General features: G+C 38.2%; 1 protein-coding gene across 1 annotated transcript in view; it reads right to left on the bottom strand.

The window, feature by feature from the left end:
* Positions 1-1,352: 1,352 nt before the first annotated feature.
* Positions 1,353-16,494, bottom strand: part of LOC308546849 (uncharacterized protein) — a gene marked incomplete at both ends in the record, with an annotated part of 67,005 nt that continues 51,863 nt past the window's right edge. The window contains 4 exons of the mRNA XM_081116300.1: positions 1,353-1,375; positions 2,413-2,496; positions 10,889-10,972; positions 15,525-15,608. Of these exons, the coding sequence (XP_080972426.1) occupies positions 1,353-1,375; positions 2,413-2,496; positions 10,889-10,972; positions 15,525-15,608 (275 nt within the window). The remainder of the gene's footprint in view (positions 1,376-2,412; positions 2,497-10,888; positions 10,973-15,524; positions 15,609-16,494) is intronic.

The following is a 16,494-nucleotide window of genomic DNA, read 5'->3' on the forward strand; positions in this document are numbered from 1 at the left end:
TTTTTATGCAGCTTTATGAAATACACTATATGTCTACAGGTGAATGTCCCAACAATATGTGTTATGCTTTTAGTTTAAATAGTTGCCTTTAAAACAATTAAGGAAAGAGTCAGTTATGTGTTTATATGGCCTTCCATCATTGTAGAATTCACTTGAGTGATATCTTTGTGGTTTGGGGATTTTTAAATTTCTTTTCTGTGGATTAAAATTACTGTGTGAGATTACATAATTTCCTTAGAATTTATGTACAGCAATTCTGCCCCGAATGAATTCTCCTTTCTTTTATTTATTTTGGAAACTTTTTATCTCACCTTCACTTTGGAAAATGGTTTGCCGTTACAAGATTCCAATTTATCAGACTTTCCTCACCCACTTTGACTATACCATCCCATACCTTCGAACATCCAGACTCTCTATGCTATGTCACCTGTGCACCTGACTCGGTTTTCTTTTTCACAATCAGGTGTTTTCCCTTTGTCGTTCAACATTTTTAGCATAATGGGTCTGGTTGTGGATCTCTGTGCTCATTCAACTTAGGCTCCATTAAGCTTGGATGTGAATGTGGTTCAATAATTTGCATTGAATATTGTTCAAGATTTTTGGCTTTCTGTCTTCACATATTTTTGCTGCTCTTTTTTTTTCTCTACTCTCCTTCCGGTATTCCCATGACCATAAGTGTGCTGACTCTCTCTTCAGGCAAATCAAACCTTCCTTTAAAACTCCTCCCCTGACTTTTTTTGCCCATTTTACTTATTGTATATTTCAACTCCAGAATTTGCATTTGATTCTTTCATATAAATTTTAACCTTGTGGTTGATACTACCTATTTGATGAACCAAGGTCATCAGACCCTCATTTTACAGTGCACAAATTACTTTTTTTAGAAAAGAAAAATATCTGAAGTCCCTGCATCGAGCCATTAAGTGGGTTGCTCTTTTCAAGAGCAATGGCTCACTTTGTGTCTCTGAGCCCCTTTGGTAATAATCCCAATGTTTCAAACTTTTTCATTAGTATTATACTTGTTATGGTGATATGTAAGCAGGGATCTTTGATGTTACTCTTGTAATTGTTTTGGACTGCATCTTAGCATGCCCATGTAAGATGACAACCTTACCTCATAAATGTTGTGCATTATCTGATTCTCCACTCACGCACCATTCCTGTCCCTTTTCCTTACCTTTGGTCTCCCTATTCCCTGAGACACAACAATAATGAAATTAAGCCCATTGATAACCCCACATTGGCCGCTAAGTGTACAAGTGAATGGAAGAATCTCACATTCCTTATTTCAAACACTAGACATGATTAAGTTCAGGAAGGAAGGCATGACAAAAGCCCAGACAGGCCTAAAGCTAGGCCTCCTGTGGCAGTAAGCCTGGTAGGGAATACAGAGAAAGAGTTTAGAAGGACATTAATGGTGATACTACACAAAACCCAACAAGGATAAGATAGCAAAATGGCCTAAGTTTTGAAGTGGGGAAAATTTTAGTTGTTTGGATACAAGGACAAGCCAGCTACAACATTCCCTTAGGCCTAACCCTGACCCAGAGCAAGACCCTACCTCTCTTCGATACTACGAAAATGGCAGAGAAAAGTTTGAAGCTCATAGAGATCGGTTCAAGGGCTAAGGAAAAGTAGTCATCCCCATAAGCATAAAAGTGCCAGGCGAAGCAGCAAGTGCTCATGGAGAAGCTGTAGCAACTATGCCAGGAGCTCTAGCAAAGGTAGTTAGTGAAGATGGCCAAACCACAGAGCAGATTTTCAATGGAGACAAAGTAGCCTCATATTTGAAGAAGATGCCAACAGGTACCTGCATAGCTAGAGAGGAGATGTCAGTGACTACCTCTGGAATTTCAAGCAACAGGCTTACCCATATTGTTGGGATTTCATGCACCTGGAGACTTTACTGTGATGCCAATGCACGTTTGCCATTCTAAACATCCAAGGAATCGTCAGATCTATGCTCAATCTCCTGTGCCTGTGGGCTCTACTCTAATGGGAAAATCAGAGCCCTGATGACAGCATATCTGCTTACAACATAGGTTTCTGAATATTTTGGCTCATTGTTGAGAACTACCATTCAGAAACAAAGAATCCTTTCCAAAAATTGCTGCAATTGGACATGGCCCCTGCTCACCCAAGAGCTTTGATGTTGATGGGCAATGCCATGAATGGTGTTGCACAACAGCTCAAACTACATCCATTCTGAAGCACATGGGTGAAAAGGAGTAATTTTGGGTCATTTCAAGTTTTATTATATTACAAATGCATTTTGAAATTCCAGAGAGAAATAGCTCTGAAGGATGTGTATACAGTAAGTGGTATACTTTTGGCGAATGACCCATAATGATATATGCCATTAACAAAACCAGTGCTTCACAGGAGAGGTCAAAATATCTATAGTAATCTTACCACGGAGTTCAAACGCTTGGGTCTTGAGTTGTCTCTTTATTAAGCCAGGCACAAATGCTTCTGATGCACGTTCTGCATTACTCTCTACAGAAACAGAGAGATTTCTAAGCACATCATATAATCTCTTACATACAAATCATTTGCATAAGAACATATATATATGTCTATATATTTCAATGATCGTGTGTGTATGTTGCCTGTAACTCGGTGTTTTAGTATACGGAGAAATAGTAAATCGAAATACCTGGTTGCAGGTCCACAAAACTTTAAATTGGATCAGACTGAGCAAGGATATCAGGCATATTATGGTGATGTTTGGAGGTGTTTAGTGACCTATGGAAATCCCAGGATCCAGGAAATGACAAAATTGATATCCTTTTTAGGAGCTATGCCTCATAATTCCTTAAACAGTGCTTATCCATACAAATTCTCTCTTATGCAAATTGAAATCATCCTAGAGAAATTATGATAATTAAATTACTTCCAGGCTTATATTAAATGCACACCCTTTCTGTAGGGATGTAACACATGAAGTAGAATTGAACTGTTTGTTAGCTGGCTTGCTTTTTACCACAGAGCATTTGCTAACCATACACTGTTTCGTCCCAGAAACTTACAGGGAGTGAGAAATACTTTGACCCATCCAGGAAAATTTGTATTCTTCTTTTTTGTTCTCTAACTATAAACCACGGAGATATCAGTGATTAAGAAAAAAAAAGGACACTGATTGGATGGAGAAAAAAAAATGGCCTCTGAGGTTCATTTGTCATGCAGACCTTGTGACATCATAAAGGAAACAGTTAAGTTTGTACCAGTACCAACGTCCTGTTGGATCCATTTCCACTTGAGTTTTCATATGATTCAAATGTTTTCCTATAATTAGCAACTATTAACTGAGTCCAGTGACATAAAGAATGCAGGATAGGTATGAAAGAGAAATGAGTATTATGAGAGGGCTAACTAAGATTGGTGGCCTAGGTTGACTTTGGGGCCAACAGTGCCTTGGGTGGAAGTCAGATCTAGCAGACCATGCAAGCGTAGGAAACCTCTCATGGTCCTGACACTGCACAGCAGAACTCTTGCTTTCAAGAAATGGCTGAGCCCACGAATGAATTTAAAAGTTCCCACTGTGATTAGGCCGGCCCAAATGGTCCAGACCCCGTTCTTCACAGTGAGGGTACCGGCTGGTGTATGTATCCTTAACTAAATAAACAAAAATGTCTCATATTGGGCAGAAGTAATGTTCATTAATTGATTAGAAATATTTAGTGGAGGATACATGAGCCATTGCCACACAAACCTGGCGAAAATTAGCTGATACATTTCAGCTCCTCTGTTCTTTCTCCAATAGGTAAAGGAAGAAATACCAAGTCAAAAGAATCAGCTATCAAAGTATTCTAAGATAAGTAGGAGGCAATCAGAATAGTATTTGAGGGGAAAATGCTGGAAAACTTATACTACAGTAAGAATCACAATTTTCTTCCCAAAGAGTTCTTTCCATTGTTTTAAATCTTCATTGATCACTCCCGATTTGTAGTTCAGATAGCTAATTTTGTCAAAAATACAGCATTCCATTCATTTTTCCACTTCAAGTGTGAAATTCCATATGTTTTCAAAATTTATATTCAGATGTGTCTAAGGGCCAAGACTGACAAGTTTAGAATCTACTTCAGATTGAAACTAAGTAAACGCCAGAAACATCTAGAAATGCTACACCTATAAAGCTGTTAGCTCTCTCCTCTTTTTGTGTTTTATTATAGAGCAGGCCCAGCTTACCTGCCAGGGATACACCTCCCGTGCATGAATGTTTGGAAACGTGAGTTGTACTAAACCCGAAATGTATATAATCTTTCGTAAGCATGCTTCCCGAGGCTAAGATTGCTGTCTTCTCTTTGGCATATCCAAACTGCCAGCATCGTTACTCTGACCCATTTGGGTCAGAATGAAGGAAAATCAGGTTTACTTGAACACCAGCACTGCCATACCATGACAGCGTTCACCAGTGTGATAACCGAGAAGGCTACTGAGGGCATAAAGGGCAGGTAGGGTACTCAAGTGTGTAAACTCTGGCCAAAGGGATTATTATTCATGTCCTGGGTTGGACAGAGGCAGTCCCCATGAGATTCATCAAGATTCATAGAATTGTGCATAAACTCATTAAACTCATTTAAAACTCAATAATCATTTATTTCTGGAATTTTCCATTTGATAAATTCAATTTGTGATTGACTATGGATAGCAGAACCTGCACATATTAAAACTGCACACACGGGTGACTGCGTTGCTGAATACACCTGAAATATTGGTGATACTCATTTTCAAATGACTGTGTGCCCTCTGAGGAAACTAAGAGAAGAAAGAAGAAGAAATATCTATTTACCAAATTCTGTTCTATTAGCCTGCGTATTTATAATTTCTGGTTCTTTTCATTTGCTTCTCGGCATTTGAGTAAACAACTGCGGTATCATCTTACTGAAATGCATTGGTCTCCCACACAATTATTTTGTGCTGCTACATTCAACTGTATTACTTTTCCATATTTCATAGGCACGACAATACAATGGTACACATATTGATTCTGCAGTTGCCTTTTGAATCAACTATGGAGGCAGAGCATGCATCCCTGCCGTGAACTGGAAGTTTAGAATTCCTTGAAACCATCCTCCATTTAGGGTGGGTTTCAGATTACTGCCTGCAGTCAATTGATTTCAACATAAAAACTTTCTTACTACTACTGATCTGGGAGGTCTGCTAGCACACAGAACTCTCATTAATTTTGTGTGAAATTTGGGATTCTGTGTCTCTCATCTTGCCATGGAAAGATTGTTTGGCTAGATGAAACATTCTTGGAGTCATTTTTCTTCTATTGGCTGGTTGAACATGCCTTCAATTGAACTTAAGGCCTCCCCAGTTTGTGATGGGAAGTCATCTCTTCATCTTACTATGTTTCTCTTTTCCGTGATGAGTTGTTTCCACTTTGCAGCTTTGAAAATCATCTCTGTCTTTCCTAAATTTTATCATGTGGGGCCGGTTTATAAGTTATTCTGCACGTATTCTACTTAGATTTCATTGTGCATGGATGTGAAAATTGATACTGATCATGGAATATGTTTGAACAATTTAAACCACCGTTTCTTCCAATGCTTTTCCTGACCCAGTTTCTCTCTGCTCAACTTTTACAGCTCCCATTAGAGTTAGTGTAGAGATCCTTTCTTCTGATTTTTCCAATCTACTCTCGAGCCCCTTTAGTGAAATTTACCTTACAGATATTGGAAATTCAAGGGGAAAATTTTCAGTTTTTATATTTTCATACATCTTTTTATCTCTTTGGTGATATGTTTCTTTGATGAGCTTTTGTCACCTATATTTCTTTCACCTCTCATCATGGGATTCTTTATTTAATATAATAGTAAATTATTCAGCATTCTACCACTGGAATATACAAACAGAGGTTTTGCCACCTGTTATTCTCCTGTGTATAGTTCATTCTCGCTGTTTCTTTGCATGTCTCCTGCATTTTGTTCTAAACCTGCACATTTTAGGCAATGTGTGGTAGCAAACATGGGTACTGGGCTCTCATCCAGTTGTAGGCCTGTTGTCTCCATTCTTGGAGTCATTTTTCTTCTATTAGCTGATTGAATACAACTTTAATTGAATTTCAGGTCTCCCCCGGTTGTGCGCCTGGTAATTTACTGAGTGATGAGGCAGGCCTATTGCATATTTTACTGAAGTCTCAATCAGTGCAGTGTCAAGGTTCTAGTCCTGTCGCTGTGAGGGCTTGGACTTGGGGCATGAACACCATCACTTTTGGATGACTTTGCTTACAAAGGGTCTCTTTTATTCTCTCCTTTCCCTGGTTGTTTACTTAACCAGCCCACTTCCTTTGCTACCATTTTCAGGATTTTGAAAAAATGTGTCTACAACTGATCTGTCCAGACAAGGAGCACTAATCTATTCTTTCAACTTTATTAAACAAACAAACATAAGGGTCACTACTTCAACTGAGATATTAGAAATTTGCCTAATAGTGTAAACTCATGGAGGGCATTAATAGTAAATGCAATATCTATTTCTAAAATCCTCTTCTAATCCCATTGAGAAAGTAGCTTTTCAGCTTCTGCAAATGCAAAGCAACCACCAAATTGGGTCTGAAAACATAAACTGAATGAATGATCTTTTAAAGGCTTCCATGAAGCATATTCCAAGCTCACCATAGCACTGGCTTTTTGTGGATTAAGTTAAATAGACAAGTTCTAAAACATGTACAATGCATGTAATTATCCATTGGGGTAACTTGTAGCCCTGCACTAATTACAAGAAGAAATTATGAAGATGTTTCATCAGGTAAAAATTACATACAGATACTGTGGTCTCTGAAGCTCCAAACTTAAATAAATTTCTGAGAAGACAAATAAACCATAAATAGAGAGTAAATATGCTTGTTCTTACCAGATTGTTGATTTGATTTTGTCCTGACTTCCCCCTTTATTATACGTTTTCCATAAACACTGGATAAGTGTTCTGTGTCAAGCTCTAGAGAAATAAACAGTATTAAATAACTTCTTTTACGGTAAATATTAACATATGTGTGTTGATATTTGTCTGTGTGTTGCTTTGTGTGTATAAGTGTGCTTGTGTTTAATACTCAGCTAATTAGCAGTTTCTCTCAGAAATATAATTATGATGAAATACCTGTGTTTCAGCTATAAACACTTTACAATCATTAGACCCCTTAGCCGTCACATAAGTCTCATTGTACTGAGGCTTATTTATGTTTAGGGATTTGACCAAGGTGACATATCCAGCTAATGACTAATTCAATATCAAACTGAATTAAATGATTAAATTAATCATTGCTTAAATGGGCCTTTTCTCATAACATACAAATTCTTTTGCAAATTTAAAACTTCTGAGAGAGCTGATCTTAATAGCATAACTTTCATGTGTATAAAAACACACATTTATATTGGAAAGGTAAACCTGGAGGGGTGAGTCCAAACACTGTTCCCCAGGTCAGGTTGCAAACTATAGTCATCATAGTTGCAGAACCCTAGTGTGAAGCAGCCATTCTTGGACTTGTCCAAGAATATATCCATGTCCTCCCCGCCTTTTGTTATATAAGTGTAAAACAAGTTGCCATTAGCTAGGTTTGGAAAAGAATGACAGGTAATTTGAGGACAGAGATAAAGCTTATGCCCTTTCAAATCTTATAAGCATCTACATCATCTAGCTGGAGAGGGGAAAACTGGTAATGTACAGTTTTTTGGGAATTGGTAGTATGCAATTTTCCATTTGAACTATCAGGTGATTTTGACCTTTACCTGGATTTGGAAATGACTTTCTAGCTCAATGACAAAAGCATAAAAATGTAACTTATTTGAAAATACTGCATCTTGCAGGAAGGTTAAATACAATGGTGACTCAGAGCCACCGCCTGGGTAAAATTTTCTGGGAAAACAAGCAAACAAACAAACTCACACAAACAAAAAAGTGGTTCCAATGCAAAATGTAGCTGAGACAGAAACTTGTCATGATGCAGGTATCATATAATGAAAGCCTTGTTTTGGTGAAATGACTGAGCCCATGAATATCAACATGGTAGTACAAATATACCACCCTAGCAATCTAAGTAGAGGTGAAGTCAGGATATGGCATCATTAGCAAAGCAAAAGACACACTGGATTGGGCAGAAAAACATTCCTACAGTAAGTTATGATATCTGTCAAAGTAATATTGGTTACGGCAACACAGGACAGGAGAACCTTAGGTGGCATATTTTATTTTGACAAATACGTTGAGAGGAATTGATTCACTTGAAGTGAGGGAGCAAAAATATTTAAATAATCACAAAGGCAATGAGATGTCCCCAAAGTACAGATTGGCATTAACAGTGTGAGAAGAAAGGTATGCTGTGGAGAATCTATAATCTATTAAGAGGTAGAATATTTTATTACACAAAATTGGACCATGGCGTTTAAGTCTTCTTTTAAAAAATACAATTTTTTTAAGGTATCTAAGCTATTTTATAAAAACACATAGAACATAGTTCTGTACAATATTCCCATATTAAATGACTTTTCAATGGTTGTTAGTAGTTCAGAGAGATGAGTCACAATCACTATAGTCACCCTTCAGTATATGCTGCATATTTATACTAAATAAATTCCAGGGTAATATAGAATTGTGGTAAACGCTGGCCAAAGGGATTATTATTCACGTCCTGGGTGGGACAGAAGCAGTCTCCATGAGATTCATCATGATTCACAGAATAGTGCATAAAATCAAATTTAAAAATCATTAATCATTTATTTCTGGGGTTTTCCTCTTGATAAATTTGATTCATGATTGGCCATGGGGGGCAGATACTGGATAAGTTAAAATTGCACATATTGGGGACTGGCTTACTGAATACACCTAAGATACTTGTGATACTTAATTTTAAATAACTGTGTGCCCTCGGAGGACACTAAGAGAACAAAGAAGGAGAAGGTATGTATTTACCAAGTTCTGTCCCATCAGCCTCCATATTTATAATCCCTGGTCTCTTTATTTGGTTCCTGGCATTTGAGTAAACATCTGTTGTATCATCTTGCTGAAATACATTGGACTCCCACACAAGTATTTTGTGCTGCTACAGTCAACTGTATTACTTTTCCATATTTCATAGGCACAACAATGCAATGGTATACATATTGATTCTGCAGTTCCAATTATAGCGAAAGAACATGCGTCCCTCCTGTGTTTGGGAATTTTAGAATTCCTTGAACCCATACTCCATTTAGGGAGGGTTTCAGATTACTGGGAGCAGTCAATGGATTTCAACATAAAGAGACATTTTTTACTGTTATTGTTAAGGGAGGTCAGCTAGCCAAAGATCCCACATTTTACAAAAAATTTGGAAATTTCTTTTTCTCACCTTGACTTTGAAAGGTACGTTGGATAGATGGAACATTTTTTTTACAGTTTGTTCTATGAGGCCTTGGAATGTGCCATGCCCCCGCCTGCAGGCTTTCCTAGTTGGTGATGGGAAGTCACCACTTCATCCTACCAGGTTTCTCTTTTCCATGATGAGTTGTTTCCCATTTGTGGCTTTTATAATCATCTCTGTCTTTCCTAAATTTTATCATGTGGGGCCGGGTTATACATTATTCTGCACATATTCTACTTAGATTTCATTGAGCATGGATGTGGAAATTGATATTGACCATTGAATACGTTGAAAAATTTCAACCATTGTTTCTTCCAATGCTTTCTTTTCCCCAGTTTCTCTCTGTTCTGCTTTTGCAGCTCCCATTACTTTCAGTGCAGAGATCCTTTCTTCTGATTTTCCCAATCTACTCTTGAGCCCCTCTAGTGAATTTTACCTTACAGATATTGGAATTTCAAGGGGAAAATTTTCAGTTTTTTTATTTTCATACATCTTTTTATCTCTTTGGTGACATGTTTCTTTAATGAGCCCTTGTCACCTATATTCCTTTCACCCCTCAGCATGGGACTCTTTATTTAATATAATACTAAGTTAATCTGCATCCTACAACTGGAATATACAAAAAGTTTTTGCGGCCTGTTCTTCTCCTGTGTATAGTTCATACTTGCTGTTTCTTTGCACGTCTCCTGCATTTTGTTTTAAACCTGCACATTTTAGGCAATGTATGGTAGCAAACATGGGTACTGGGCTCCCATCCAGTTGGAGGCGTGTTGTCATTGTGTGCCTGATAATTTACTAAGTGATGAGGCAGGCCTACTGCATATTTTACTGAAATCTCAATCCCTGTAGTGTCAAGCTTCTAGTCCTGTCCCTGTGAGGGCATGGACTTGGGGCATGAACACCATCACTTTTGGATGACAGTTGTTTTGAAAGGGTCTCTTTTATGGTTTCCTTCCCTGATGGCTCTCTTAACCTTCTTACTTCCTTTGGTACCATATCCAAGATCGTGACAAAGTGTGCCAAGGACTGATCTTCCAGAAGAAGGAACACTAAGCTATACTTTAACTGTAGGCAAAAAGTGCACACAAAAAAATAGTCTCCTCAGTACGTGAGATATTAGAAATTTGCCCGATAGTTTCATCACACGGACGGAATTCATAATCAATGCAATATTGATTTTCTATATTCCACCTCTACTCCCATCAATAAGGTAGCTTTTCTGCTTTTGCAAAACCCAAGCAAGTATCCAATTGGGCCTGACAATGAAAGTGAGCAGAATAGCATTTTAAAGACTTCCCTGAAGAATACTCCCAGATCATGATAGCATTGGATTTCTGGGGATCGCTTTAAAGGGACGAGTTCTGAGATATGTATTATGTATCTAATAGTCCCTTGATGTAGCTGCTAAAGATCTACTAACTATAGGAAGGAACTATGGAGATATTTTATCATGAAATTATAGCCTATACAGACTGAAGGTCGAAGCTTTAATAAACTTTTGAGAATTTAAAAAAACCATAAATTAACTTGAGATATTCTTGTTCTTACCAGCGTGGCTCTTAGATGGTGTCTTGACTTCCCCCTTTATTATACCTCTTCCAAAAGCACCGGGTAAGTGTTCTGCATCAGGCTCTAGAGAAATAAGCAGTTTTAAATCAGTTTGTAAGGTAAATATTGACATATGTGTGTTGATGTTTGTGTGTGTGTGTGTGCATCTTGGTTTGCATGTGTACGTGCGCTTGTGTCTAGTACTCCTCTGAGTCGCAGTTTTCCACAGGAAAGAATTATACGGAAATATCTTTATTCAGAAAGAAACACTTTGAATCACTATAGCCTTTTACCATCACATAAATCTCATTGTACTGAAGGTTATCCGTGTTTAGTGATTTGACCAAGGTGACATATCCAGCTAAAGACAAAATTCAATCACAAAATGAGGTCTCCTAGTTGCTTTAATGGGTCTGTGCTCGTAACATACAAACTCTTTTGAAAATTTAAAACTTCCTACAGCTGATCTGAGTCACACAACTTTCATGTGAACCAAAAGCACATTTAAAGTTGAAGGGTAAACATGGAGGGGTGGGTTCAAACTCTATTACCCAGGTCAGATTGCAAATGATAGTCATCATAGTGCCAAAACCCTACCATAAGCCTGAAAGTCTTAGACCACGCCCTTGCCCTCCTTTTGTTATTTAAGTGCAAAGCAATTAGGCATTAGGTAGCATTGGAAAGGAATAACAGGTAACTTGTGTACACAGGTAAAGCTTCCATCCTCTCAGTTCTGATAACCATTAGATTTTCTACTGGGGCGGGGAAATGGCCAATTTACAGGAATATGAGCACTGGTATTGTGTCCCTATCCATTGGGAACTTTAAGTGACTTTCCTTATTGCTGTGTTTGGAAGCTACTCTCTAGGCCCAAAGGCAGAGAAATTATAATGAAATGTACTTGTAAAGACTGCATCTAATTTGGCCAGTGTGTCTCAGTGGTAGTGCGTCAGCCCATGCACCAAGAGGTCACAGGTTTGATTCCCAGTCAGGGCACATGCTCGGGTCGCTGGCCTGGTCCCCACTGGGGGCGTGCAGGGGGCAGCCCATCGCTGTTTCTCTCTCGTCGATATTTTTATGTCTCTCGCCCTCCCTCTTCGTCTTTCCAAAATCAATAAAATTATATTGAATAAAAAACGGAATCCTGCAAAAAGAACAATTAGTATGATGAGTGTGAGTCACCTACTGTGTAAGGTTTTCTGAACAAAAACACAAAACAAAATAGGTTTCAACACAAAGTGTAACTGAGACGGAAACTTGCCATGATGCAGACATCACGGACTGGAAGCCTTGCTTTGGTCAAATGACTGAGCCCACGTGTATCACCATGGTAGTACAAACATATCAACACAGCAACCTAGGCAGAGGTGAAGTCTTGATGTGGCATCCTTAGCAACGCCAAAGACACACTGGATTGGGCAGACGACTTTGCAGCAGTAAGTCATGCCATTTGTGAAAGAGACCAGTTAGAGCAACACGTGACAGGAGAAGCATTGCAGATATATTTTAATGCTTGGTCTTCCCCAAAAAAATACAATTAGAAGAATTGTTGCGTTTGAATTGAGGGAGCAAAAAATTTAGAGGATCAGAAAGGCGATAAGAGCCCTTGAGTGCAGGTTGTGCTTAACACTGCGAGCCAAAAAGGCATATGGTGGATAAACCTATAATCCATTAACAGGCACAATTTTCTTATTTCACAAAATCCTACCATTGCCTTTAAGTCTTTTTTAAAAATCCTATCGTTCTTGAAGTTACCTAATCTATTTGTTTACAATATATTTTATCGTTGAGAGTTTTACAGATGTTCGCCTGTAACATAGAACATAAATATCTACAATATTTCCATAATATATCACTTTTCAATGTCTGTTAGTTTTTCAGAGAGTTGGGCCACAATCACCATAGTCACCCTTCTGTGTATGCTGCAGATTTCTACTGTATGAATTCCAGGGCGATATAGAATTTTGGTTGCCACACAGTTTTATTCCCTCTTACCCAGTTTTCTGCTGCTGTAGTGCATATTGCGTGTGTGAATATGAGAAGCGTTACCCAAATGCTGCTTAAATGATTTATTTATGAAACTAAAATTTTTAGGGAAGCTGAGAGACAGATTTAAGGAAGGATATATTTAGGGTGTTTGCTATATAACTGCCTAATTTACAATCTCTGGTTCTTTGTTTTCTTCCTAGGGATCTAGTGTCACTTTCTGATTCATCCGTATCCTCCCCATCTTTTGTATGCAGCTTTGTGAAAAATAATATATGTCTAGAGGTGAATGTCCCAACAACATATGTTATGCTTTTAGTTCAACAGAGGTGCCTTTTAAAACAATTAAGAAAAGAGTCAGTTATCTGTTTACACGGCCTTCCATCATTCTAGAATTCTTTTGAGTGATTTGTGTGTGTGTTTTTAATTTTTTAAATTTCTATTGTGTGGATTTAAATTACTGTGTGAGATTACCTACTTTCCTTAGTATTTACTGTAGAGCAAGTCTGCCCACAATGAATTCTCCCTCCTTTTATTTATTTTGGAATCTCTTTATCTCACCTTCACTTTGGAAAATAGTTTGCCGATACAACATTCCAATTTCTCAGAATTTTCTCACCCATTTTGACCGTTCCATCCCATGCCTTTGACATCCAGAGGCTCTGATACTCTGTCACCTGCGCACCTGCCTTGGTGTGTTTTTCCTTTTCCTCAATCAGCTGTTTTTCCCTTTGTCGTTCAACATTTTTAGCATAATGGGTCTGGTTGTGGATCTCTGTGCTCATTCAACTTAGATTCCATTCATTTAGGATGCCAATGTGGTTTAATAACTTGCATTGAATACTGTTCAAGATTTCTGGCTTTCTGTCTTCACATATTTTTGCTGCTTATTTTTTCTCTACTCTCCTTCCGGTATTCCCATGACCATAAGTGTGCTGACTCTCTCTTCAGGCAAATCAAACCTTCCTTTGAAACCCTCCCTTGACTTTTTCCCCATTTTACTTATTGTATATTTCAACTCCAAAATTTGCATTTGATTCTTTCATATAAATTTTAATCTTGTGGTTGATACTACCTATTTGATGAACTGAGTTCATCATACCGTCCTTTTACTGTGCACATATTTCTTTTTTTACAAAAGGGCCATATTTGACATCCCTGCATTGAGCCATTAATTGGGTCGCTCTTTACAAGAGCGATGGCTCACCTTGGTAACTCTCCCAATGTTTCAAACATTTTCATTAGTATTATACTTGTTATGGTGATATGTAAGCAGGGATCTTTGATGTTACTCTTGTAATTGTTTTGGACTGCGTCTTAGCATGCCCATGTAAGATGACAACCTTACCTCATAAAGGTTGTGCATTATCTGATTCTCCACTCACGCACCATTCCTGTCCCTTTTCCTTACCTTTGGTCTCCCTATTCCCTGAGACACAACAATAATGAAATTAAGCCCATTGATAACCCCACATTGGCCGCTAAGTGTACAAGTGAATGGAAGAATCTCACATCTGTCCCCTATTTCAAACACTAGACATGATTAAGTTCAGGAAGGAAGGCATGACAAAAGCCCAGACAGGCCTAAAGCTAGGCCTCCTGTGGCAGTAAGCCTGGTAGGGAATACAGAGAAAGAGTTTAGAAGGACATTAATGGTGATACTACACAAAACCCAACAAGGATAAGATAGCAAAATGGCCTAAGTTTTGAAGTGGGGAAAATTTTAGTTGTTTGGATACAAGGACAAGCCAGCTACAACATTCCCTTAGGCCTAACCCTGACCCAGAGCAAGACCCTACCTCTCTTCGATACTACGAAAATGGCAGAGAAAAGTTTGAAGCTCATAGAGATCGGTTCAAGGGCTAAGGAAAAGTAGTCATCCCCATAAGCATAAAAGTGCCAGGCGAAGCAGCAAGTGCTCATGGAGAAGCTGTAGCAACTATGCCAGGAGCTCTAGCAAAGGTAGTTAGTGAAGATGGCCAAACCACAGAGCAGATTTTCAATGGAGACAAAGTAGCCTCATATTTGAAGAAGATGCCAACAGGTACCTGCATAGCTAGAGAGGAGATGTCAGTGACTACCTCTGGAATTTCAAGCAACAGGCTTACCCATATTGTTGGGATTTCATGCACCTGGAGACTTTACTGTGATGCCAATGCACGTTTGCCATTCTAAACATCCAAGGAATCGTCAGATCTATGCTCAATCTCCTGTGCCTGTGGGCTCTACTCTAATGGGAAAATCAGAGCCCTGATGACAGCATATCTGCTTACAACATAGGTTTCTGAATATTTTGGCTCATTGTTGAGAACTACCATTCAGAAACAAAGAATCCTTTCCAAAAATTGCTGCAATTGGACATGGCCCCTGCTCACCCAAGAGCTTTGATGTTGATGGGCAACGACATGAATGGTGTTGCACAACAGCTCAAACTACATCCATTCTGAAGCACATGGGTGAAAAGGAGTAATTTTGAGTCATTTCAAGTCTTATTATATTGGAAATGCGTTTTGAAATTCCAGATAGCAATAGCTCTGAAGGATGTGCACACAGTAAGTTGTAAACATTCAGCGAATGACCCATAATGATATATGCCATTAACAAAACCAGTGCTTCACAGGAGAGGTCAAAATATCTACAGTAATCTTACCACGGAGTTCAAACGCTTGGGTCTTGAGTTGTCTCTTTATTAAGCCAGTCACAAATGCTTCCGATGCATGTTCTGCATTACTCTCTAGAGAAACAGAGAGATTTCTAAGCACATCATATAATCTCTTACATACAAATCATTTGCATAAGAACATATACATATGTCTATATATTTCCATGATCGTGTGTGTATGTTGCCTGTAACTCGGTGTTTTAGTATACGGAGAAATAGTAAATCGAAATATCTGGTTGCAGGTCCACAAAACTTTAAATTGGATCAGACTGAGCAGGGATATCAGGCATATTATGGTGATGTTTGGAGGTGTTAGTGACCTATGGAAATCCCAGGATCCAGGAAATGACAAAATTGATATCCTTTTTAGGAGCTATGCCTCATAATTCCTTAAACAGTGCTTATCCATACAAATTCTCTCTTATGCAAATTGAAATCATCCTAGAGAAATTATGATAATTAAATTACTTCCAGGCTTATATTAAATGCACACCCTTTCTGTAGGGATGTAACACATGAAGTAGAATTGAACTGTTTGTTTGCTTGCTTGCTTTTTACCACAGAGCAGTTGCTAACCATACACTGTTTCATCCCAGAAATTTACAGGGAGCGAGAAATACTTTGACCCATCCAGGAAAATTTGTATTCTTCTTTTTTGTTCTCTAACTATAAACCACGGAGATATCAGTGATTTAAAAGAAAAAAAAAAAAAAAGGACATTGATTGGACGGAGAAAAAAATGGCCTCTGAGGTTTATTTGTCATCCAGACCTTGTGACATGCATAAAGGAAACGGTTAAGTTTGTACCAGTACCAACGTCCTGTTGGATCCATTTCCACTTGAGTTTTCATATGATTCAAATGTTTTCCTATAATTAGCAACTATTAACTGAGTCCAGTGACATAAAGAATGCAGGATAGGTATGAAAGAGAAATGAGTATTATGAGAGGGCTAACTA

The sequence above is a fragment of the Miniopterus schreibersii genome (genome assembly GCF_964146895.1).
Source record: "Miniopterus schreibersii genome assembly, chromosome: 1".
NCBI classification, from domain to species: domain Eukaryota; kingdom Metazoa; phylum Chordata; class Mammalia; order Chiroptera; family Miniopteridae; genus Miniopterus; species Miniopterus schreibersii.